We start from the raw sequence: 18266 nt of genomic DNA, 5'->3' as shown, positions 1-18266 counted from the left end.
AGGCACAGAGAGTTTGAACACCACTGTAGGCAAATTCTAAACTTCCTCCCAGGTCTAAAATGCTACGCTTGGTTACATCATCCCTGAGGTAATTTGCCAGCTCCACAATATTTCCATCTCTTGAATTTTATATATTGATTTCTTGACTGAGTGAAAGTTTAGTTGTAATATCAAATGGAATTAGATATTTTTTTTCCAGTGACAGGAAAATAAGATTTTCTCGTTTTAGTTTAAGTCCGATGTGCTTTGGAATAAATTTTTTAAAAATCTTGTAACTTATGTGTCCAAACATAATTTTGCAAGAAGTAGGAGTTAATCTATGAAAGAAGGAAAATTCTGTACCACTGTTTTCAGCAGTGTGTTATCTTCCTAATGACTTAACATGCTTCCTCCCTTCCACCAAAACCCTATGTCTCCTTGTTCTCTTTTCCCTGCCCCACACTCTGTGGTTGACCAAGATCCTTCCTCCACCAGTTGTTCTAGGAACCTTAAAACACTCTGCTTTTTCCCTTTCCTTCTCTGTTGCTACTAATGCTTTAAGAATTACATTTTCCTTACTGACCTAGTTTAGAAAAGGAAGAAGAGTTCCCAGGACTAGTGGATTATCACTTTTGGGTGTGCCCTTATGAATGGCTAGATGGTACAACCCAGTTTGTGATGCAGAATTTATTTCTCATACAGAAATGATGTTGTAAGTGTACCTCAGAGACTATAGAATGTTTAGTAGTATATGTTATAATTCATTTACTCTACAGGTGAATTTCAAAATGTGTGTTGGTCTGGGAGCCTATCAACTACTCTAAATGCCATTTCTTCCAAAAAGTGAGGTCTGTGTTTCAGGTAGCAATGAATGCAGAATATTCCTAGTTGAAGACTGACCATGTTTATTGGTTGAACTACAGGTACATATATATTTGGTCGTTCTGCATCCATCCATTAGATAGCATCAACACTTTTCTTTTCCTTTTTCTTTTCCACATTGAATTTAGCCTGAGGGGCTGAAATAGAGGCAACATTTTCAGACCTAAGCTATGTTTTCTTTTTAATTTAGATATAATAGAAAGTGGATGCAGTAAAATTGATAGGTGGTACCAAGCTCACATTAGGATTTATGAAATGGACAATTGCCTTGCATAAATGGCAAGTGAAAAATCAACCTAGTTCTTCATAAACATTTTATTCTGGGGTGTGCTTGTTTTCTGAAACTACCTCTACTAAATCTCCTGTCAGTCTTGAAACTAGAAGGCAGAAAAGCTTCTAGTGCTACAGCCAACTGCAGTGTAGCCAGAGAAACAGGCAACAAAAATAGAACACCAGGATTGCTGTGCGTGGGTGAGGCAGAAACCACATTATGAGCAAAAGCTTCCAGTATTATTTTAGAACCAATACAGAGCTCTGCACTTCTCTCCTCTCTCTTCCAAAAACACATACTATAAAAATAAAATGAAATTAAATGTATGTGCATTTGCCCTCTTAGAATTATGATTCTTAATTTTTTTTTTTTTTTTTTGCCTTTCTTTCTTTGGAAACAAATCACCAGTATGGAAATACAGTGTGTAAAGCAAGCTGGGAGGGAGGAAAGAGTTAATTGCTTTTAAGGCCCTGCAATCGAGAATTATGGTTTGAAAGATAGAGGCTGGACAGCTGGGTTTGCTGGGGTATTTTTAAATGCATTAATGCTGGCTCCAATCACTCGGCCATGCTTGACCTATTTTTGGCTCAGGCCGACCATTGTTCTATTTCTGTGCCTGTGGGCCCTGCCGTTGTTGATTCATATGCAAATGGATTATCACTAGCTTTAGCCAACTTGAGCTGAGAGAGACCAGAGAGGGGGAAGAGACGCACACAAACAGATAGAAGGACACCGGCTGAAGCCACTTGCAGGACTGAGGGTTCTTGCAACGCAACTCTAGCAGCCTGAAGAACTATAAGCCAGGTTTAATCAGTTTCTTTTTCTCGTGGGTACAGTTAATATTTTTCTACTTATTCTGACAAAGCAATAACCCCGAAGCACATTCCTATTCCCCACCTGCTTTTAGTTTCCGGGATAACCTAAACTCCAGACAGCCATAGCATCGACTTGGTCCTTTCTGCTTTGTACACAGGTTGGTAACACAGGAAAAGTGTCCAGATATTTTGAAAAGTGTATGTCCACCTTAACAGAAAGGGAATCATTGTGGAAGTTGGTCGGCTGCTGCCTCTCCTCGGGGAGGAGGGAGGACCAGGGAGGGTAGCTCCTGGGGCCCGTGCACTGAGCAGCGATGAATCTTTCATGTAGCTGAAGTAAGAGTGATTGGAATATGCTGCAGACAATTTACGAGAGTGACTCGTGTTTTTCCTCAGATGGGGTGGCTGGACGAGAGCAGCTCTTGGCTCAGCAGAGAATGCACAGTATGATCAGCTCAGGTAAGATCCTCTTCCATAACTGAGACATTTTATGTGTGAAAGGAGGCAGACTTGGGAAATGCAGCTAAGAAAAAGCACCTCTCAAGGATTTGCTGCTTTTTGGTGTTGATGTTGCTATTTTCTTGGTGCGTCTGTAGGGTTTAACTTAGATCCCTTCCATTACCGTTTCTGTGCATATTCAGCATTTAGGGACAACAGCTTCTGAATGAAATCTCAAAGCTTCTGATGAAGGATGGGACTGAGATAAGTAAAATGTAGTTGGGGGTGCTTTGCCTTACTCTGCAAGTAGAAAACGGAGATCTGTACTGATTGCAAGCTATTCTAATGGGACTTTAAAAATCAGGTAAGTTCATCCTGGGGCTTCAGTTTAAATTGCAGCCTCCACTAGCCGGATGATTTTATATTTACAGTGTGCATACAGAAGCACATCTATTTATAGACCTACCTTCTGAAATGTGTTTGCTAGGAGTTACAAAGGTAGTTTTAATGTGGCTTTTTCTCAGCAGCCCAAAACGAAAGTATTCAGGATGGAATAAAATTATTATCAGCAGATGCTTATTTTAATTTTCTTTAAAAACATTTGGAGAGTCTAGTATTGTCAGGCAGATGGATGGCATAGCGCACACATAAAGGTGTTACATGCAGGTGCAACCCTTTAAAGAATAACAGTAACAGAGTCTAATTTCTGGTTTCTCTCTGTATGTGCTTGTGCCGTCAAGAAGGTGTGCTGAGGAGAGGAAACTTGTCAGCTTTATCAATTTCTGTTTGTTAAAAGAGCAGACTCTCCACATGATAACACTTACTTATAATTGCTGCTCTTCATATTTAATCCTACAGCCAGTTCCTAAAGCTTGGGTGGGTGGGGGGGGTTGTTTCCGTCCTCCGAATGTTTCAGTCTAAATTGGCTTGAAGTTCTCCCTCACATCTTCTAAGTTCCTATGTGGGCTTGATCATAATTATAGATCACCACATAGATTTCCATGAAAAGAATGCAACGTAGAACAGCGTTTACTTGCTAGAACTAGATGTGAAAGAAATATTCCACAGGTTGGCATGATGTCTGTTTCAGTGCTGAACACCTTCCCATTTACGCACCTATGTTTGAAGCAAGTTATCTTTAAACCTCTGTTAGTTGCGATGATTTTAAGATACTTCTCTTGATCCAGTTTTTTGGTGGGCTCAGAATAAGAGATCGATCTTGTGTAATTTGAGGTGTTGACACTTAAGTGGCAAGAATTATTTTAACTAGTAGTGTCTGCTTATCTGAAGCAAACGTACTAGGATTTTAATATGGTTTATTATCTTTGTGGCTTTAAAGTTGACAAGAGCTTGGGGAGGGGTCAGCTGTTGTGTCTCCAATGGAACTGGTCACTTAATTTAGTGTTTTATTTTTTAAATATGGATCAACTTTTAAGCAATCACTATTTTGGGTATCTTTTCAGTACTACACTTTATCTGTTTAGTCCTCACCTCTGTTAGGAGTTTCATGTTTCTTTCACACGGTAGAAACAAAGCTGTGCCTTTGAAGCAGCGACTGGCCGCTGACATTGAATCTCTTGCCACAGGCTACAGGTGTTTGCAAGCCTCACTGTTTTCGGTGTCTTTGATAATCATATGTAACTTTACTCCGATTTTCAGTTGAGACTGTCATTTTCCTGACATGAAAGCAATAATATTTTCTAGCAGGGAAGTGCTTGAGACTGCCCATGCAGTTGTCAGTTCTACAGGAAACATCCTGTAAGAACCAGCTCTTAAGTGAAAGGTGATGTAGATTGACATCAACTCTCAAACCTGTCTGATATAAATAAGGAAACTCCAAGTTCTGTTAATTTTTCAAATTTGAAACATAAAATCATTTGCCTCCATTCTACCATGTTGTATAACATTTGATGTTATTTAATATAATATGGCTTAACTTTAGTTCCCCCAGTCTTTATTGTGCACTTCCTCTGAGGCCCTGGCTCTCAAACTTGGAGTCATCAAGAATATTTTACAAAACACGGATGCCTTGGTTACATCCCCAGAGTTTTTGATTTAACTGGTATGGGAACTAGCCTGGATATTGGAATTTTTACTATCTTCCCAGCAATCCTAAGGTTAAAGCAAACTTTAAGTAACATTGATGAAGGGGTAGGAGGAGACAATGGTGATCCTGGTGACCCATTTCAGTAGGGTTTTCCTTTAAGTTAATTGACAAGTTAGAGGTGTGTTTGTCTTAATTTATCTGCAAATTTCATTTCACTCCCTTTCAGACCAGTGGCATGGGTCTATGATTGATAGGCATAGGAATGGATGGAGTCGTTGGATCTGAAAGAGATTATTTGGTAGTAGTGCAAAGTGGTGGAGACAACACTGTTCGAGGAGTCAAGAGCTCTGTGTTCCGGCTCTTAGCCATTTGGATAACTGGTTACTCATCTGTAACCTGAACAATAATGATGTCCTCATGCTTACCTCTGGGCATTCTTTATGAGGTTCAAATGTAACAACATGTTATTGAAATGCAGACTCCCTATTATTATAACTATTTTTAGTTAAAGAACCTGGGCTTCTGGCTCTTCCATACCATGCTCTATCTTGCTGAACAAGCCAGCTGAGTTCAATTGTATGTCACATAGAACAATGATATTTTGTTTTGAGAGTAAGTTTTCTTTAGTTATCTTACATGTCAGTTACTTTTTTTGGTTTTCCTGTTCTGGTAAGAACTAGTCATCTCCTTGTGTAAATTGTGACTGTAAATCAGAGTAGTTTTTTTTTGTGTGTGTGTGTGTGTGTGTGTGTGTGTGTGTGTGTGCACACGCATGTGTACATGTACATGTGTTCTGTAAAGTGTCTCATTACATAGTAATCAAAGGCAAAGAATTTGCAGAATGTATAATTGAACAGTGAAACCACAACAAAATATTTCTTGAGATTGTTTTAAAAAGCTTTGTTTTATTGTTACCTATTGCTTTGAAGTTCCCATTTGCTGTTTTAAAAGTTAAGCTCCATACTATGCATTGATAAAGGTGAGTTTTCTTCAGAGTTCTTTACATACCGTTGAATTGCAAGTGTTTTATATGGTTCCATTTTTTTCTAATATTGATCTAGCTAGGCAAGACATTTTAGGGAGAACTAGGTTCTACAGTATAATCTGCTAATGTGTTTTCAGTTAAAATGCTCTGTAATATTGAATCTTGGAATTCATTATGAGTGACACATTGTGCTAGGTCAGTCTCTACTTTTGTGGCTTGTGTGGGCCAATATAAGTGATAACTGTGGCAGAAAGTGAAGCATGTACAAATATTGACTCAGGTCACTCAGCAGTAGCTGGCAGAATTTGGGGTGTTCTCCTGTTGCCAGGCATCTTGCTTAACATGTTGGACAGCAGAGCTGTCCAGACAATATTGGAACAATTACTATAAAAGAATTTCCTAGAGTTTATACAGCATTAATGTAAAATACATTTAAAATAAGGAAAACTCATATTTTTACTATGTATTCTTATTTTAGGGTATAAAAGAAAAGCATTTAAATCTAAATCCTGAATTTCTTTTATGGAAAACATATCTTCACCCTTTCAGAATCTTTTTTTTTCCCTTTGGTGTGCATTGTCGAGGGGAAAGGAACATTTTAGATTCAGTAGCCATTTATGTCTACTTGGAAAGCAGAATCTAATTATGAAAATGTAAGTCTGTGAAATGCTCCTGTCATGTCAAGAATCACTTCTGGTATTTCCCATAATTACTGTTTTGCCATTCTCTAACTCAAGTTATCTTCACTTACAAGGCTGTTATCAATTTGAATATTTGATAGGTAGTGATCAGAAAGCTAGTTATAAATAGGCCCATTGAGAATAGGGACAAGAATGAGTATTTTATATCTCTGTGGATTACACCAGTGGAATAATTGTTATGTCTGTTAAGTAAGAATATTCAATAAAACCCCTCAGAACACTGAAATAAATCACCATTCTGAATATTTGTTTATTTACTTATCTATTATTTTTATTTAGAGAGTTGCATGTATATGAGTGGGGGAGGGGCAGAGGGGGGAAGGAGGGGGGGAGAGAGAGAGAGAGAGAGATTGAGAATCTTAAGCAGGCTCCATGCTCAGCATGGAACCCGACACAGTGTTGGATCCCATGACCCTGAGCCAAAATCAAGAGTCACATGCTCAACCAACTGAGCCACCCAGGTGCCCCCCAAATTGAGATTTAAAACTGAGGATTTTGATTTTAAAGATGAGAAATTTGAAAATGATGTATGACATAGTTTTTTGCCACTGATAGATAATGAAGTGACTCTAAAATTGTATAACCTGGCCAACACTCGCCCTACACACACACACACACACACACACACACACACACAAACACACACACACACACGTACGCATGCACACATGCATGCACACACAGACACAGTGTTCAGCATTAAGTGAGTACAGAAAGTGATATGACCTAAGCTATCTTGGAAGCTAATAGACAAGGAAAAAAGGGAAATGGGGATTTTGATCAAGACAGAGAAACCTAACAGGCCCTGCATCCTAGGCCCCCTTAGAATTTCACTGACAAAATGACAACTTTCTCAAAATTCTCACTAACATTGCCAGATTTGAAGAGAAGCAAACTGAGTGGATATCCTTAGCTGTTGTTGTTGTTGTTATTTCTTGTGCATGAGAAATAGTAGAAATGACTCTGGAAAAGAAACTAGTGAAATGGAGGAAGGTGAACGAACACTGTCTCTGGAGAAATGAAGGCTTCAGGGCAACACTCTAAGTTAGGAAAATGATCCATAATTCTTTTTCATGAAATACCCTTCCCCATCTAACCTTAGATATTCCACCAGGAGAAAACATCTTTTTACTGAATCCATGGAATTATCTAATAATTTTTCCCCACAAATGAGGCACCTTAATAAGAACATAAATTCCATAAAACAGGAACTCAAAGATGTGATGATAAAACAATAGCACAAGAGAAAAGGATGTTTTAGATCTTGGGAAACAAATGAAAATGAAAAAGCATGATAATTACAGAACAAAAATATTCATTAGAAATAGCAGGAAGCAGAACAGACACCAGTGAAACTCTTTACCAACAAAGGGGAAAGGTTTAAGACAACCATAGGGAATGAAAAAGGAAAATGGATTCAAGCAATTGGAAAGAAGTCAATTAATAAGAAACACAAAGGAAATAAAACAAAAAGATTATTTATATCCCTGAAGTTGATATTCTAAAACATTGAAACAGAAAATAATTTTGTGAAAAAGAAGAAAGATTATTGCACTGGAAAAGAAAAAAAATAAATCTGTAGACAGAAAGAACTCTCATTTTTTAAGGACAGTTTGCTGCAAATGCTCATCACAGAGTCATATTCTAACTGGGCTATTGATTTTCAAATAATAAAAATTCTTCAGGAGTTCATGCAGGTAAAGCAAAGGTATATGGTGGGGGGAAGGTGGGGAGGAAGGGAATGTATGGGACTCAAGAAGTATCAAGCATATCCAACATTCAGTGACAAAAAATAACGAAGAAAAATCTTTGAAGTTCAAAAAGAAGTGTAACCCAATGGTCCATTCAGGCAAGAGTTATTAAAATATAGAGAAAATGGGTAGGCAAGTCAGAAATTCCCAAACATGAACAAGGCTGCTTCCAATGAAACCCACACAATTAAGAGATGAATAAAAAATGAAATACAGAAGTAGGAAAAGCATAGGCAGATAAATGGGGCAAACCATGAATCTATTTAAACAAATATGAGATTGTGGTTACAGGATAGAAAGCAAATTTTATAAAGTAGGGCAACATTCATAAACATAACCAATATGAGGCATTAGAGAGAGGTGAGATAGAGTAAAATGTGAAACTGCTGATAGCTTCTTTCTGGGCAGGGACAGACTCCCTGCTGCTTAAAATGGAAACACAGGGGTGAAAGAAAAGGACTCCAAACACTGATTTTTTAAAATAATTTAACCTTAGAAAGATCTTCTTGGAAATAGAACCTCATATAGGAAGGAAGCATTTAGTATGTTGATAGTCCCTTCAGTTGCAGTTTTTAATCCTGATAAAATCATTTAATGTTTTTTAAATAAAAATAACATCAGTGATATGATCTCACTTTTATGAAAGTGTATTTGGTCCATCCATCCATCTCCCAGAAGGATTCATACATAGGTTGAAAGAAATCATGGACAGTTTTGTGTGTGTGGTGGTGGGCTGGTTGCTGGGGCCAGGGGATGGGGGGACTTCTGTTTTTATCATCATACTTTTTCACTTTGTATGAATTTTTATGATATGCGCATATCTTCTAACAAGTGTTTCTTACAGACCACACACAAATCTACTGCGTCAGAGTATTAACGGTGTTTAATCCAAGTAGTAGGTAAATTGGTTGTGTTCTGCTCCGAGTAACAGAAAATCCTACTCAAAGTGACAACAAGGAAATTTATCACTTAGTTAAAATAGCAGGGTAGTTGACAGCACTAGGTGGTCAATAATGTCAAAAATAATCAGGTCATTCATACCACTTCCCTCTGTTGGCCTTAGAGTTGTATCTTCTTCACAGGTCTGTTTCCTTAGCAAAGCAGGAGTTGAATGTGGCAGATCCAGGCATTGTGTCTATTTATGCACAACAAAGTCTGGAGACATAGAAGAGATACTTTGCTTCCTTGGATGTTTTCTTTAGGGAAGTTTTACCCAACATTTCTCCAGCAAATTGTCTTTCATAATTTATTGGCCAGAAAAGCAGCATCTACCCAGGAACAAAGCAGGATGGGACCACCATGATAGCTCCTTAGAGTCATACTGAGCCTAGGAGAGTGGGTGCTGCAGCTGAACGTTTAGTTTGTATTAGGAAGAAGGAAGGGAGGGTAAGGAATGCATGTTAGCTAGGCACCAGCACTATTTGCTACAGTGTGTATGTTGGTGGTTGGAATTTTCTTCTTGGTACTTTTCTTCAGGTTGTATTTCTCAAAATATAAACAATTAAATGAAGGAAGCAGACCATGTAATTTTTTTCAATTGAATCATGGGTGTTACTTCATTTTCATGAAGATTTTTACATCCATTTTGACACTGATACATTTTTTTACTAGTATTGAATAGGAAACCTTTCTTAGTACTGTTGTTAGAAGGAACCCTAAAAAGAATAGTTATGGAAGAACCCTGGATCTCTGTAGGGTTGTAAATCGCTTTTTAGAGAAGAGGAAAATCAACATTGTAAACTAGTGCATTACAAACATTTATTATAAATTTGAGTCAAGTATTCCTTTAATGCTGGCTTTGAGGGATACAGAAAATATTAAGAGAAATTTATTTAATGTATAAACTTTTCTTTACACTGAAGGAGGATTATTTTTAAAATATTCAAAATGCAATTTCTTTGCCAGTATGTTGTTATAATTATTACATTTTCAGAGTAATGAACAATTTTAACAATCTGGAATAGTAACTGCATTTTAACAATTTTTTTCTGAATTGGAATACTTTGAAAACAATTTAATTGGAATAAAAGCCCATGAAAATGACTTTAAAAATAAGCTTTCAGTAGATGAAATTCAAAGATATTTTGGCATGTGCTTCAAATCAGAGTGGCAGTGCTATGGTCTGTCCCATTCTTGAAAGGAAGATAAAGTGCCAGTGGTTGGCTTGGATGCATGATGTCCTTACTATGGGCAATTCTCCCTTTTCTAATTTTGGGAGCTGACAATCTGGAGATGAAGGGATGAGAAAATACCTTGGGTCTACTAGTTCTATTCTTCCCCCACTAAGTCACTTGCAGAAAACAACTTGAATTTAAACAAGAGTTTTTGCAGTACTAACTGCCCCACGTCTTACATATTATCAGAGAACATTATGTTTAGGGTTACTCTGTGATGCTCTGGTTCGTGAAAACAAAACTGAGTAATTCTTGTGTTTTAGAAGAGTATCAGTTCCGTTCATTATTTTAATGTTAAATTTTCCTTAGTCAAATAAGGGATGGGCCTTTTATATATGGTGTTTTTTAAATACCCAATAATTAAATCCAATGAAAACTACATTTAAGGAAGAAGGAAATTTACCAAACCACAGACTGTAACTAGTCATTTACTTATGATTAAGCTCTTTGCATGTTGATAAGGTTGGAAAAACCCCAGAACTTCATTTTTTTTTACTTCTTCCCCTCATGGCCTACTGCTTGTATTGAAACATTTTATTTATAATTTATGTTCAGTATTGACACAATTTTAGCCCTGTGGATGCTTTTTTCAATTATTTGAGGTGACTTTTGGTGGGTGTCAAAGACATGACACATATCCAAAGTAGGTTAAAATATTTTTAAATTTTAAAAGTTGAAATTAAAAACAAACAAACAAAAAACCCAAGAAAATTTCACTAAATTTCCATTAAATTGCACATTGTGGCCTGGAAGTTCTCACTTTAGTGAAAATGTGTTTACCCAGAAAGTTCTCAGGGAACCTCATGTAGGGTGAATTAGAAAAGCCGTTGGTGAATAGAGCATGATTCAAATTTTACTCTTGATGGTGCTTTCTAAAAATTTTTTATTTAAATTCTAGTTTATTAATACACAGTGCAGTATTCATTGCAAGTGTGCAATTTGGTGATTCAGTACTTACATAGGACCCTCTCACAACAAGTGCACTTAATCCCCATCACCTATTTAACCCATCCCCCACCCACCTCCCCTCCAGTAACCTTCAGTTCTTTATAGTAAAGCCTGTTTCTTGGTTTGCCTCTCTCTTTCTTTTTTTTTTTTTTTTTTTTTAAATTTTTTTTTTCAACGTTTTTTATTTATTTTTGAGACAGAGAGAGACAGAGCATGAACGGGGGAGGGGCAGAGAGAGAGGGAGACACAGAATCGGAAACAGGCTCCAGGCTCCGAGCCATCAGCCCAGAGCCTGACGCGGGGCTCGAACTCACGGACCGCGAGATCGTGACCTGGCTGAAGTCGGACGCTTAACCAACTGCGCCACCCAGGCGCCCCGCCTCTCTCTTTCTTAGAGGGTGCTTTTTAAATCTGCTTACAAATGAAATTCAGTTGTGTATTTTGAATGTGTGTTTTACATCAGACACCACTCATTTTAGATTTAAAAATATCACAGTTATCATTTTCATGATTTTTCTGCCACATTCCACTCTGATCTAATTGTTTACTCTCAACTTAGGAGGTCAGTGTTTGGAGCCATATTTTTTCATCATTTTTTTAACATTTCATTCTTCTTATTAATGTAATAAGCTACTGTTTCAGTAATAAGCTTTTTCTGTACCAGGCATTGTTTCATCTTCTAATCTTCCTTGCAGTTTGGAGAGGTATGCACTACTTAGAGCAGGATGCGTATTTTGCAGATATGGAAACAGGTTCAGAGGAACTTACTTATGGTGATCATGGGTAGGAACCAGCAGGGTCAGGTTTGAACTTGGTTTGTTTACCATGTCTCTGTTCTTGTTTACCAACTCTTTGCCACTTTTTCTCAAAGAGAAAACTATTTTGCATAGGATAATGTGTTTCATATCTGGGGCTAAAAATATTGAATCAGCTATATAGATAAATGTCTAGGCATACTTCTTAGTCCTGGGAGGTTTAAGGCACAAATAGGCAACTATGGTGAAAGGCTTGGTTGGAGGAGCCTTACTTCACATTCCCAGGGCTTGATAATGATATTGGAGGAAGTGAACACTGTCCAGGGCTGAGACAACTCAAGCCAACCTCTAGAGTTCCATGAGACTGATGATATGCAGAGTAATGAGTACACACTGTGGACAGAACCAGTATCCCCAGTGCATTTGGCATGTTGTTTGCCAGTGCTCACAGTACATCTTATAAGTCATACCTGTAAGGTTTGCACCACTGCAAAATAGCGCATTATAACTAATGTAATTTAGCTGGAGATCTTTTTTTTTTTTTCCTTCAAATGTTAGCTCCATGGGCTTCAGTATTTTTTGACCAAAATGTTTGAATTATATCTACTTCATTCCTTACCTAGAAATGAGTTGGGCAGGGGGGAGGTTCAATAAAGTTTGTATCTCCACTCAAATCCTTATCTCAACATGCTATGTCAAATTCTTAAGCCAAAAGAATAATCTAGCTAATAAAATTTTACTCTGCCTATTTTGAATCTGTATTCATCCAATTTGGGCCCAATGTGGACTTTTTAGGTGAAAACTGGATGGTGATGTTTGTATGTACCAACATGGTATTACATTTTACTTTATCTTGAGTTAAATTTGTACATTGAATTCACCAGTTAGATACTAATGCAATTATTCAGGAGTCAGCTCCTTGGTTTTCATCAACTAATTTTTATAATCTTATTGGCTATGAGAATCTTGAGCCATCTTTATGGAATACGTCGTGGAGGCATTATTGATTGTCATATTAATGACCGACATAATTTATTGCCTTCCAGGCGAAAGAAGCTTTCAGAAGATCATTAAATGCATTAAAATCTGCAGATGCCCACATGTCTGTGGCTCTCTTTAGCAGGCTGACTCCTTTGGGTCAGTTATTCTTAGCCTCGGTATTTCTATCTTATGGCATTGCAGGTCTAAGATTAGCTTGTTAGGCGTTATCATGCCATCTGAGTTACCTCCTAATATAACTCTACACTGGAATGATTATTTATAGAAAGAGCATTCTGTCATTTTTGGGTTATTTCTAGTAGTTTAAATAAAGAAGAATAACATTCAAGTGAAACCACAGATTCCTTCCTGCTGCCAAAACAACATGATAACTGTCTGCTTAAGGGGCAATAATGTTTAAATGTCTGCTTAGGGTGATTGCAGAATTCTTTTTATCTCTGCCACCTTGACAGAAAAGGGAGAACTTTGGATATTGATGTATAATGCTTGTGGAAAGGCAAAGAGGCAGTCTTGATGCTTTCTGTCACAGAGCACAGAAGACTCTGGTTGATGATGACAACAAGAGACACACAGGATTTATTTTTAGAAACAGACATTGCTAAGCTCTCTCTTTGGTGTTAATATGGCTCATAAACAGGGCTCCTCATTGTTGACCCTTCCAGGGAAAATGGCATTTTATACACACACATGTACATACACTCTATTTTTTTTTTTTTACTTTGCAAGAATGACTCTATTATTAAGAAGATAAGTAGAACTTTTTTAAAGCTAAGAAATCTAAATTTTATAAAATTCCTACAAAAGATATATAGGACTTTTTAACATTTCATGAAAATTGGGTCTAAGGGATGGTTTGTGAAAAACAGTCAAATGTTGTAAGTACAATGAATATATAGATTGGCCATAGGTGTGAAAAATAGGTGAATGTATATTATAAATGACTTAATAATAAATTACAATACCTGTAAATAATATTATCTATGTTTCTGGCTTTATTGCAATAATATGTAAAATATAGCTATAAAAGATATTATAAAAATTATGATTCATTAATTAAGTTGTTGATTTAAGTAGATGAGATAAAAATTTCAGTATATAAAAAGGAGGTATAAGACTTTGCTAGTTGTTCTGGTATAATGAACTCTTATTGAACCCAACAAATTTTATGTAAAATAAAATTACAATTTCACATTAGAGAACTGATCTCTTAGCTTACTTACACTGTAAGTTTAATTCAGATCTTGGTAATTGATATATTAGTTTAAAATTAGAATTGCGATTTTACTCTCTTAAATTTGCATTCTATATTTCCTGATTATTCACTCATTGTTAGATGTTGAAATGTTAAAGTGCTGTGGTAATACATTTCCTGTTATACATCAATTAAAATGCTTTAGAATGAATGATTCAGTTCTATAGGAATATTCATAAAATTATTTATTTACTGAAAACATATTATCTTCTCAAAAGATAAATATTTTGGGGCGCCTGGGTGGCTTGGTCGGTTGGGCGGCCGACTTCGGCTCAGGTCATGATTTCGCGGTCCGTGAGTTCGAGCCCCGCGTCGGGCTCTGGGCTGACAGCTCAGAGCCTGGAGCCCGTTTCAGATTCTGTGTCTCCCTCTCTCTCTGCCCCTCCCCTGTTCATGCTCTGTCTCTCTCTGCCTCAAAGATAAATAAACGTTAAAAAAAAAATTAAAAAAAAAAGATAAATATTTTTGTGTTTGTGTGCAATATAAGAAATCCACAGCCCATTGGGAACTTGCAGAATGACAGACAAAAACAGGAACACGTAGCAATTCAGGTGTATTCTCAAAGAAGTCAAGATGTAAACAAATTCAGAGGATTGGAAGTAGAAGCAATTGTAGTAACCCACTGCATTCGACCACTCTTAATTAGCAGGTTGAAGATTTGGGGAGATGATGTAATTGCTTGAAGTTTTAGAAGCTGAATTGAAATAGTCATACATCTGATTTTTTTTTTTACTCAAAAATATTTGAGAGCCAGCCACATACCAGGTATTATTCTACGCACAGAGGATACATCTATGAAACAAGATAAGGAGACATGTATTTGACTGATTGTTCAATTGAATGATGGATAGATAAGGCTACTTTAGATAGTAATAAGTATTAAGGAAAACTAAAAGAAAATTGGGATAGAAAATGACTAATGGTGGCAAAGCCAGTATTAGAGGAATCACATAAAACCTTTTGAGGACGCTAAGATACAAAGAATATTTCCCCAATAAAAGTTGGTTTTCCCTCAGCATTCCATTTGATCTAGAACAAACAGAATAAAATCACAGAATAGAGCAGGAGAATGGGGAAATTTTTATTAGTGGATAGGTAAGAAAGTCAGGGGAAGTCTGTTCCCTGGTTTTAGAGACTTTTTCTAATTTCCAAAGAGAAATTTTGTAATGAGGTGATATCTCCCTAGCATTAATGCTTTGGGCTGGAAATAAGGACCTTTTTGAACCACTTACCTTGGTTCTTTCCCAAAGGTTCTTCTTTGACCCTCATTCCAGCTTTAACCTCATATATGCAGAAACTTCTTACCCAAGCAGTATGAGCCATGCTAGTACTTTAGTGAAGTGATGAATTCCTCTTACCTGGGAGCCGAAAAGAATGGGGACAGTATATCCTCATCCACTGAAGTTAGAAGTCTGAAAATTTTTTCTCAAATTTGCAATATTGCACACTTAAAAAATTTTTTTTTAGAGAGAAGAGCTGCCAGTGGGGAGAGGGCATAGGGAAAGAGAATCTTTTTTTTTTCTTTTTTTTTTTTTTTAGAGAGAGCACAAGCAGAGGAGAGGCAGAGGGAGAGAGAACATCTTAAGCAGGCTTTCTTGCTCAGCTCAGAGCCCAATGTGGGGCTTGATCCCACAACCCCTTGGATCATGACCTGAGCCAAAATCAAGAGTCAATCACTCAACCAACTGAGCTACCCAAGTACCCCAATACTGCACACTTTTAAAAGGGGTTATTGGGGGCACCTGGGTGGCTCAGTCACTTGAGCATCTGGCTCTTGAATTCGGCTCAGGTCATGATCCCAGGGCCCTGGGATTGAGCCCTGAATCGGCTCTGCACTGAGCATGGAACATGCTTATGATTCTCTCTCTCCCTTTGCCTGTCTCCCTTGCTCACACTTTCTCTGTCTACAATTAAAAAATAAATAAACTTTAAAAAATAAATAAAGAGGTTATATAATACAGTATTCATTACACAGGTGTTTATTGAGCCCTTAACAACATGCCAGGTATTTAATTCATGGAAATCATGGGATGAATAGCAACTTTCTTGTATGGCTATAGAACTGTAACTTCTAAACAAAATGTTTAGAATACATTGTCTTCATCCTTTAAGGAAGTGGATAAATTTGTGATTAATTTTTATAAAAGTTGAGTAAGGAAGTATTTAAATGTATTTTTTAAAAGGGAGAAACAACAATGTGCTAAAAACTATTTTCCCCACATGTTCTGCTTTCTCATGGGTAGGGAGCAATGATAGATACACATAGTAGGATGGACAAACATTTTTGAGGGCCTGACACATGATCTCACATGCCTGATGCCTCATGGGGTTTTCCCTCAACATTCCAATTGGCCTAAGTCAAATGGAATGAAAGCACAGTTAGAATAGAGCAGGAAGTGTTCTGGAGCTATTTTAAACTCCACTGAGTTGTGCCTTCTGTAAGCGATGGGGAAGCCTTTATTGGTGGGAAGGTGAGGGAACCAGGGGAAGGAGATCATCTACCATTTTCTTTAGCTTCAAGAATACTGGGACTGAGCCGAACTCCTGGACAACATGCTTTTTTGGATTCACAGTGTAGCTTGAGGAAAATGTTTAATAACAACATTTTTTCCTCAAGGATTGTTTCATTTAATCAATTCAATTCAATTATTGAGTACTTGACAGGTGCATTTTTAGGCTAGATTTCTGGTTTATCTGTTATTGCTATCTGTGTGTGTGTGTGTGTGAATGTGTGTGTACTAACAATCAGCTGTTTCCTTTTTCTGAAATACCCTTCTGCTGCTCTGTTCTTTGCTGGAAGAATCCTAACCCTTACAAAGCATAGTTCAAATGTCCCCCAACCCCCCCTCCCCATCCCCTGCAGCACTTTCCCGGTTATATATATTATCTTCTCCTCAAATCCCCCCTCTCCCATAGTTCTTTATTACTAACTTAGAAATTTCCACTTTATGTCTTACACTGTGGTTATTTATGTAGGTGTGTCCCCATCCCCCCCCCATTAGTTATATTATAAGCTCCAAGAGGAAAAAGATCATGTTTTACTTCTATTTTTATTCCCTACAGTGCCTAGCATATAATTGATCCCTGAGATTATTTTTAGATGAATGAATGAGTGATTAAAGAGTACAGTGGTATCAGTCTGTTTTCAAAAATTTTTTGATTTTTAAAAAAATGATTTCCTCTTTTATGTATAAAATAAATCCTCAGTTTTTTGTAAATTGAAAAATGTAAACTTCTTGATCTGTTAAAACCTTAACTGAAAATTAAAACCATTCATTTCAGAATATTAGTCAAGAATAATATCCAGTGTTTTGATAATATGTATATGATCCCTAAATCTTTCAGTTATTCTTGAGAATGGAATTTTGTAGTATTATTTTTTTACTTGATTTTTAATCAATAATGCCATGAGATATGTGTCTGCATTCAAAATATTAAGTGTGAAATAGACAATTTAAGACTGTCTGAACATAAATGCATTCTCTTTGGTCCCAGGAGAATAAATTTGGTTGTGAAAATGATTATAGGTATACTTTTATATTATTCAAACATTACTTCACATTATATCCTATTTTTCTCCTGTGTGAAACTTTTATGTAGAGACAGCTTTCTTAGATAAAGACAAAAATGGATAGAATTTTTGGTTAATAGCACCAATCTGAAATAGTTTTGCCCCTCAGATTGCTGTTTGGAGCTCATCTACATTTATTCAGGTATTACTTAATTGGCTATATTCTTTGAGAAGAGAGCAATGGAAAAGATTTTTTGATAAACAACTTAATCAAATGTTGAATGCCAAGGGTATCAGTAATTTAAAAAAATTATCTAAAGTAAAATGTCAGAATAGGGAATTCACAGAGTGAGATATTAAGGAAAGACAGATGGAAGGAGTGAATCAAGCTCTGTACCCAGTTTTTCAAGAAGAAGAATGAAATAAATATATTTATGTCTAAGTGGGAGAGGAATGGTGAAGAGAGTAAGTGTAATATAAGTAGGAAAAGATATAATTTTTTTCAGGGTAGTCTTTGCTGAGCTTTAAAACTCAGCACAAGAAAGGATACATTAAGGCTGTTAAGGCTAAAAAAATTAATTGAGTTAGTTACTATAAATGTGGGCCAAGAAAAGAGTTGGATAATGAAACCAAATTTTGCAACATAGCTGTTGAAGTCAACTTAATAGGGCACAGGAATGAGTATGTGCCAGTGTTAAGTCCATGACTTTGCCAATTGTGTTTTCTCATCATTGTGAGTCCATGGTAAGTTTCTAACC

The 18266-nt window shown here is 36.7% G+C and overlaps 1 protein-coding gene across 17 annotated transcripts in view; it reads left to right on the top strand.

Moving 5' to 3' along the window:
- The window catches only part of HDAC9 (histone deacetylase 9), a 938649-nt gene that overhangs the window by 395161 nt on the left and 525222 nt on the right, over positions 1–18266 (top strand). For 12 of the 17 annotated variants that reach the window (XR_009260421.1, XM_058724883.1, XM_058724881.1 and 9 more), the window contains exon 3: positions 2344–2406. Coding sequence is in view for 14 of the 17 variants with exons in the window: in XM_058724883.1 (XP_058580866.1) it covers positions 2344–2406 (63 nt within the window). In the remaining 3 variants the exon portion in view is untranslated. Of the gene's footprint in view, positions 1–1699; positions 2106–2337; positions 2407–2455; positions 2750–18266 lie in introns of those variants that run through there. The other 5 variants (XM_058724885.1, XM_058724886.1, XM_058724884.1 and 2 more) reach the window with 5 other exon arrangements.

Source organism: Neofelis nebulosa, chromosome 4 (genome assembly GCF_028018385.1).
Source record: "Neofelis nebulosa isolate mNeoNeb1 chromosome 4, mNeoNeb1.pri, whole genome shotgun sequence".
In the NCBI taxonomy this organism is placed as follows: Eukaryota; Metazoa; Chordata; class Mammalia; order Carnivora; family Felidae; genus Neofelis; species Neofelis nebulosa.
Note: the sequence above shows the minus strand (reverse complement) of the source record. Positions and strands in the feature narration are given on the sequence as shown.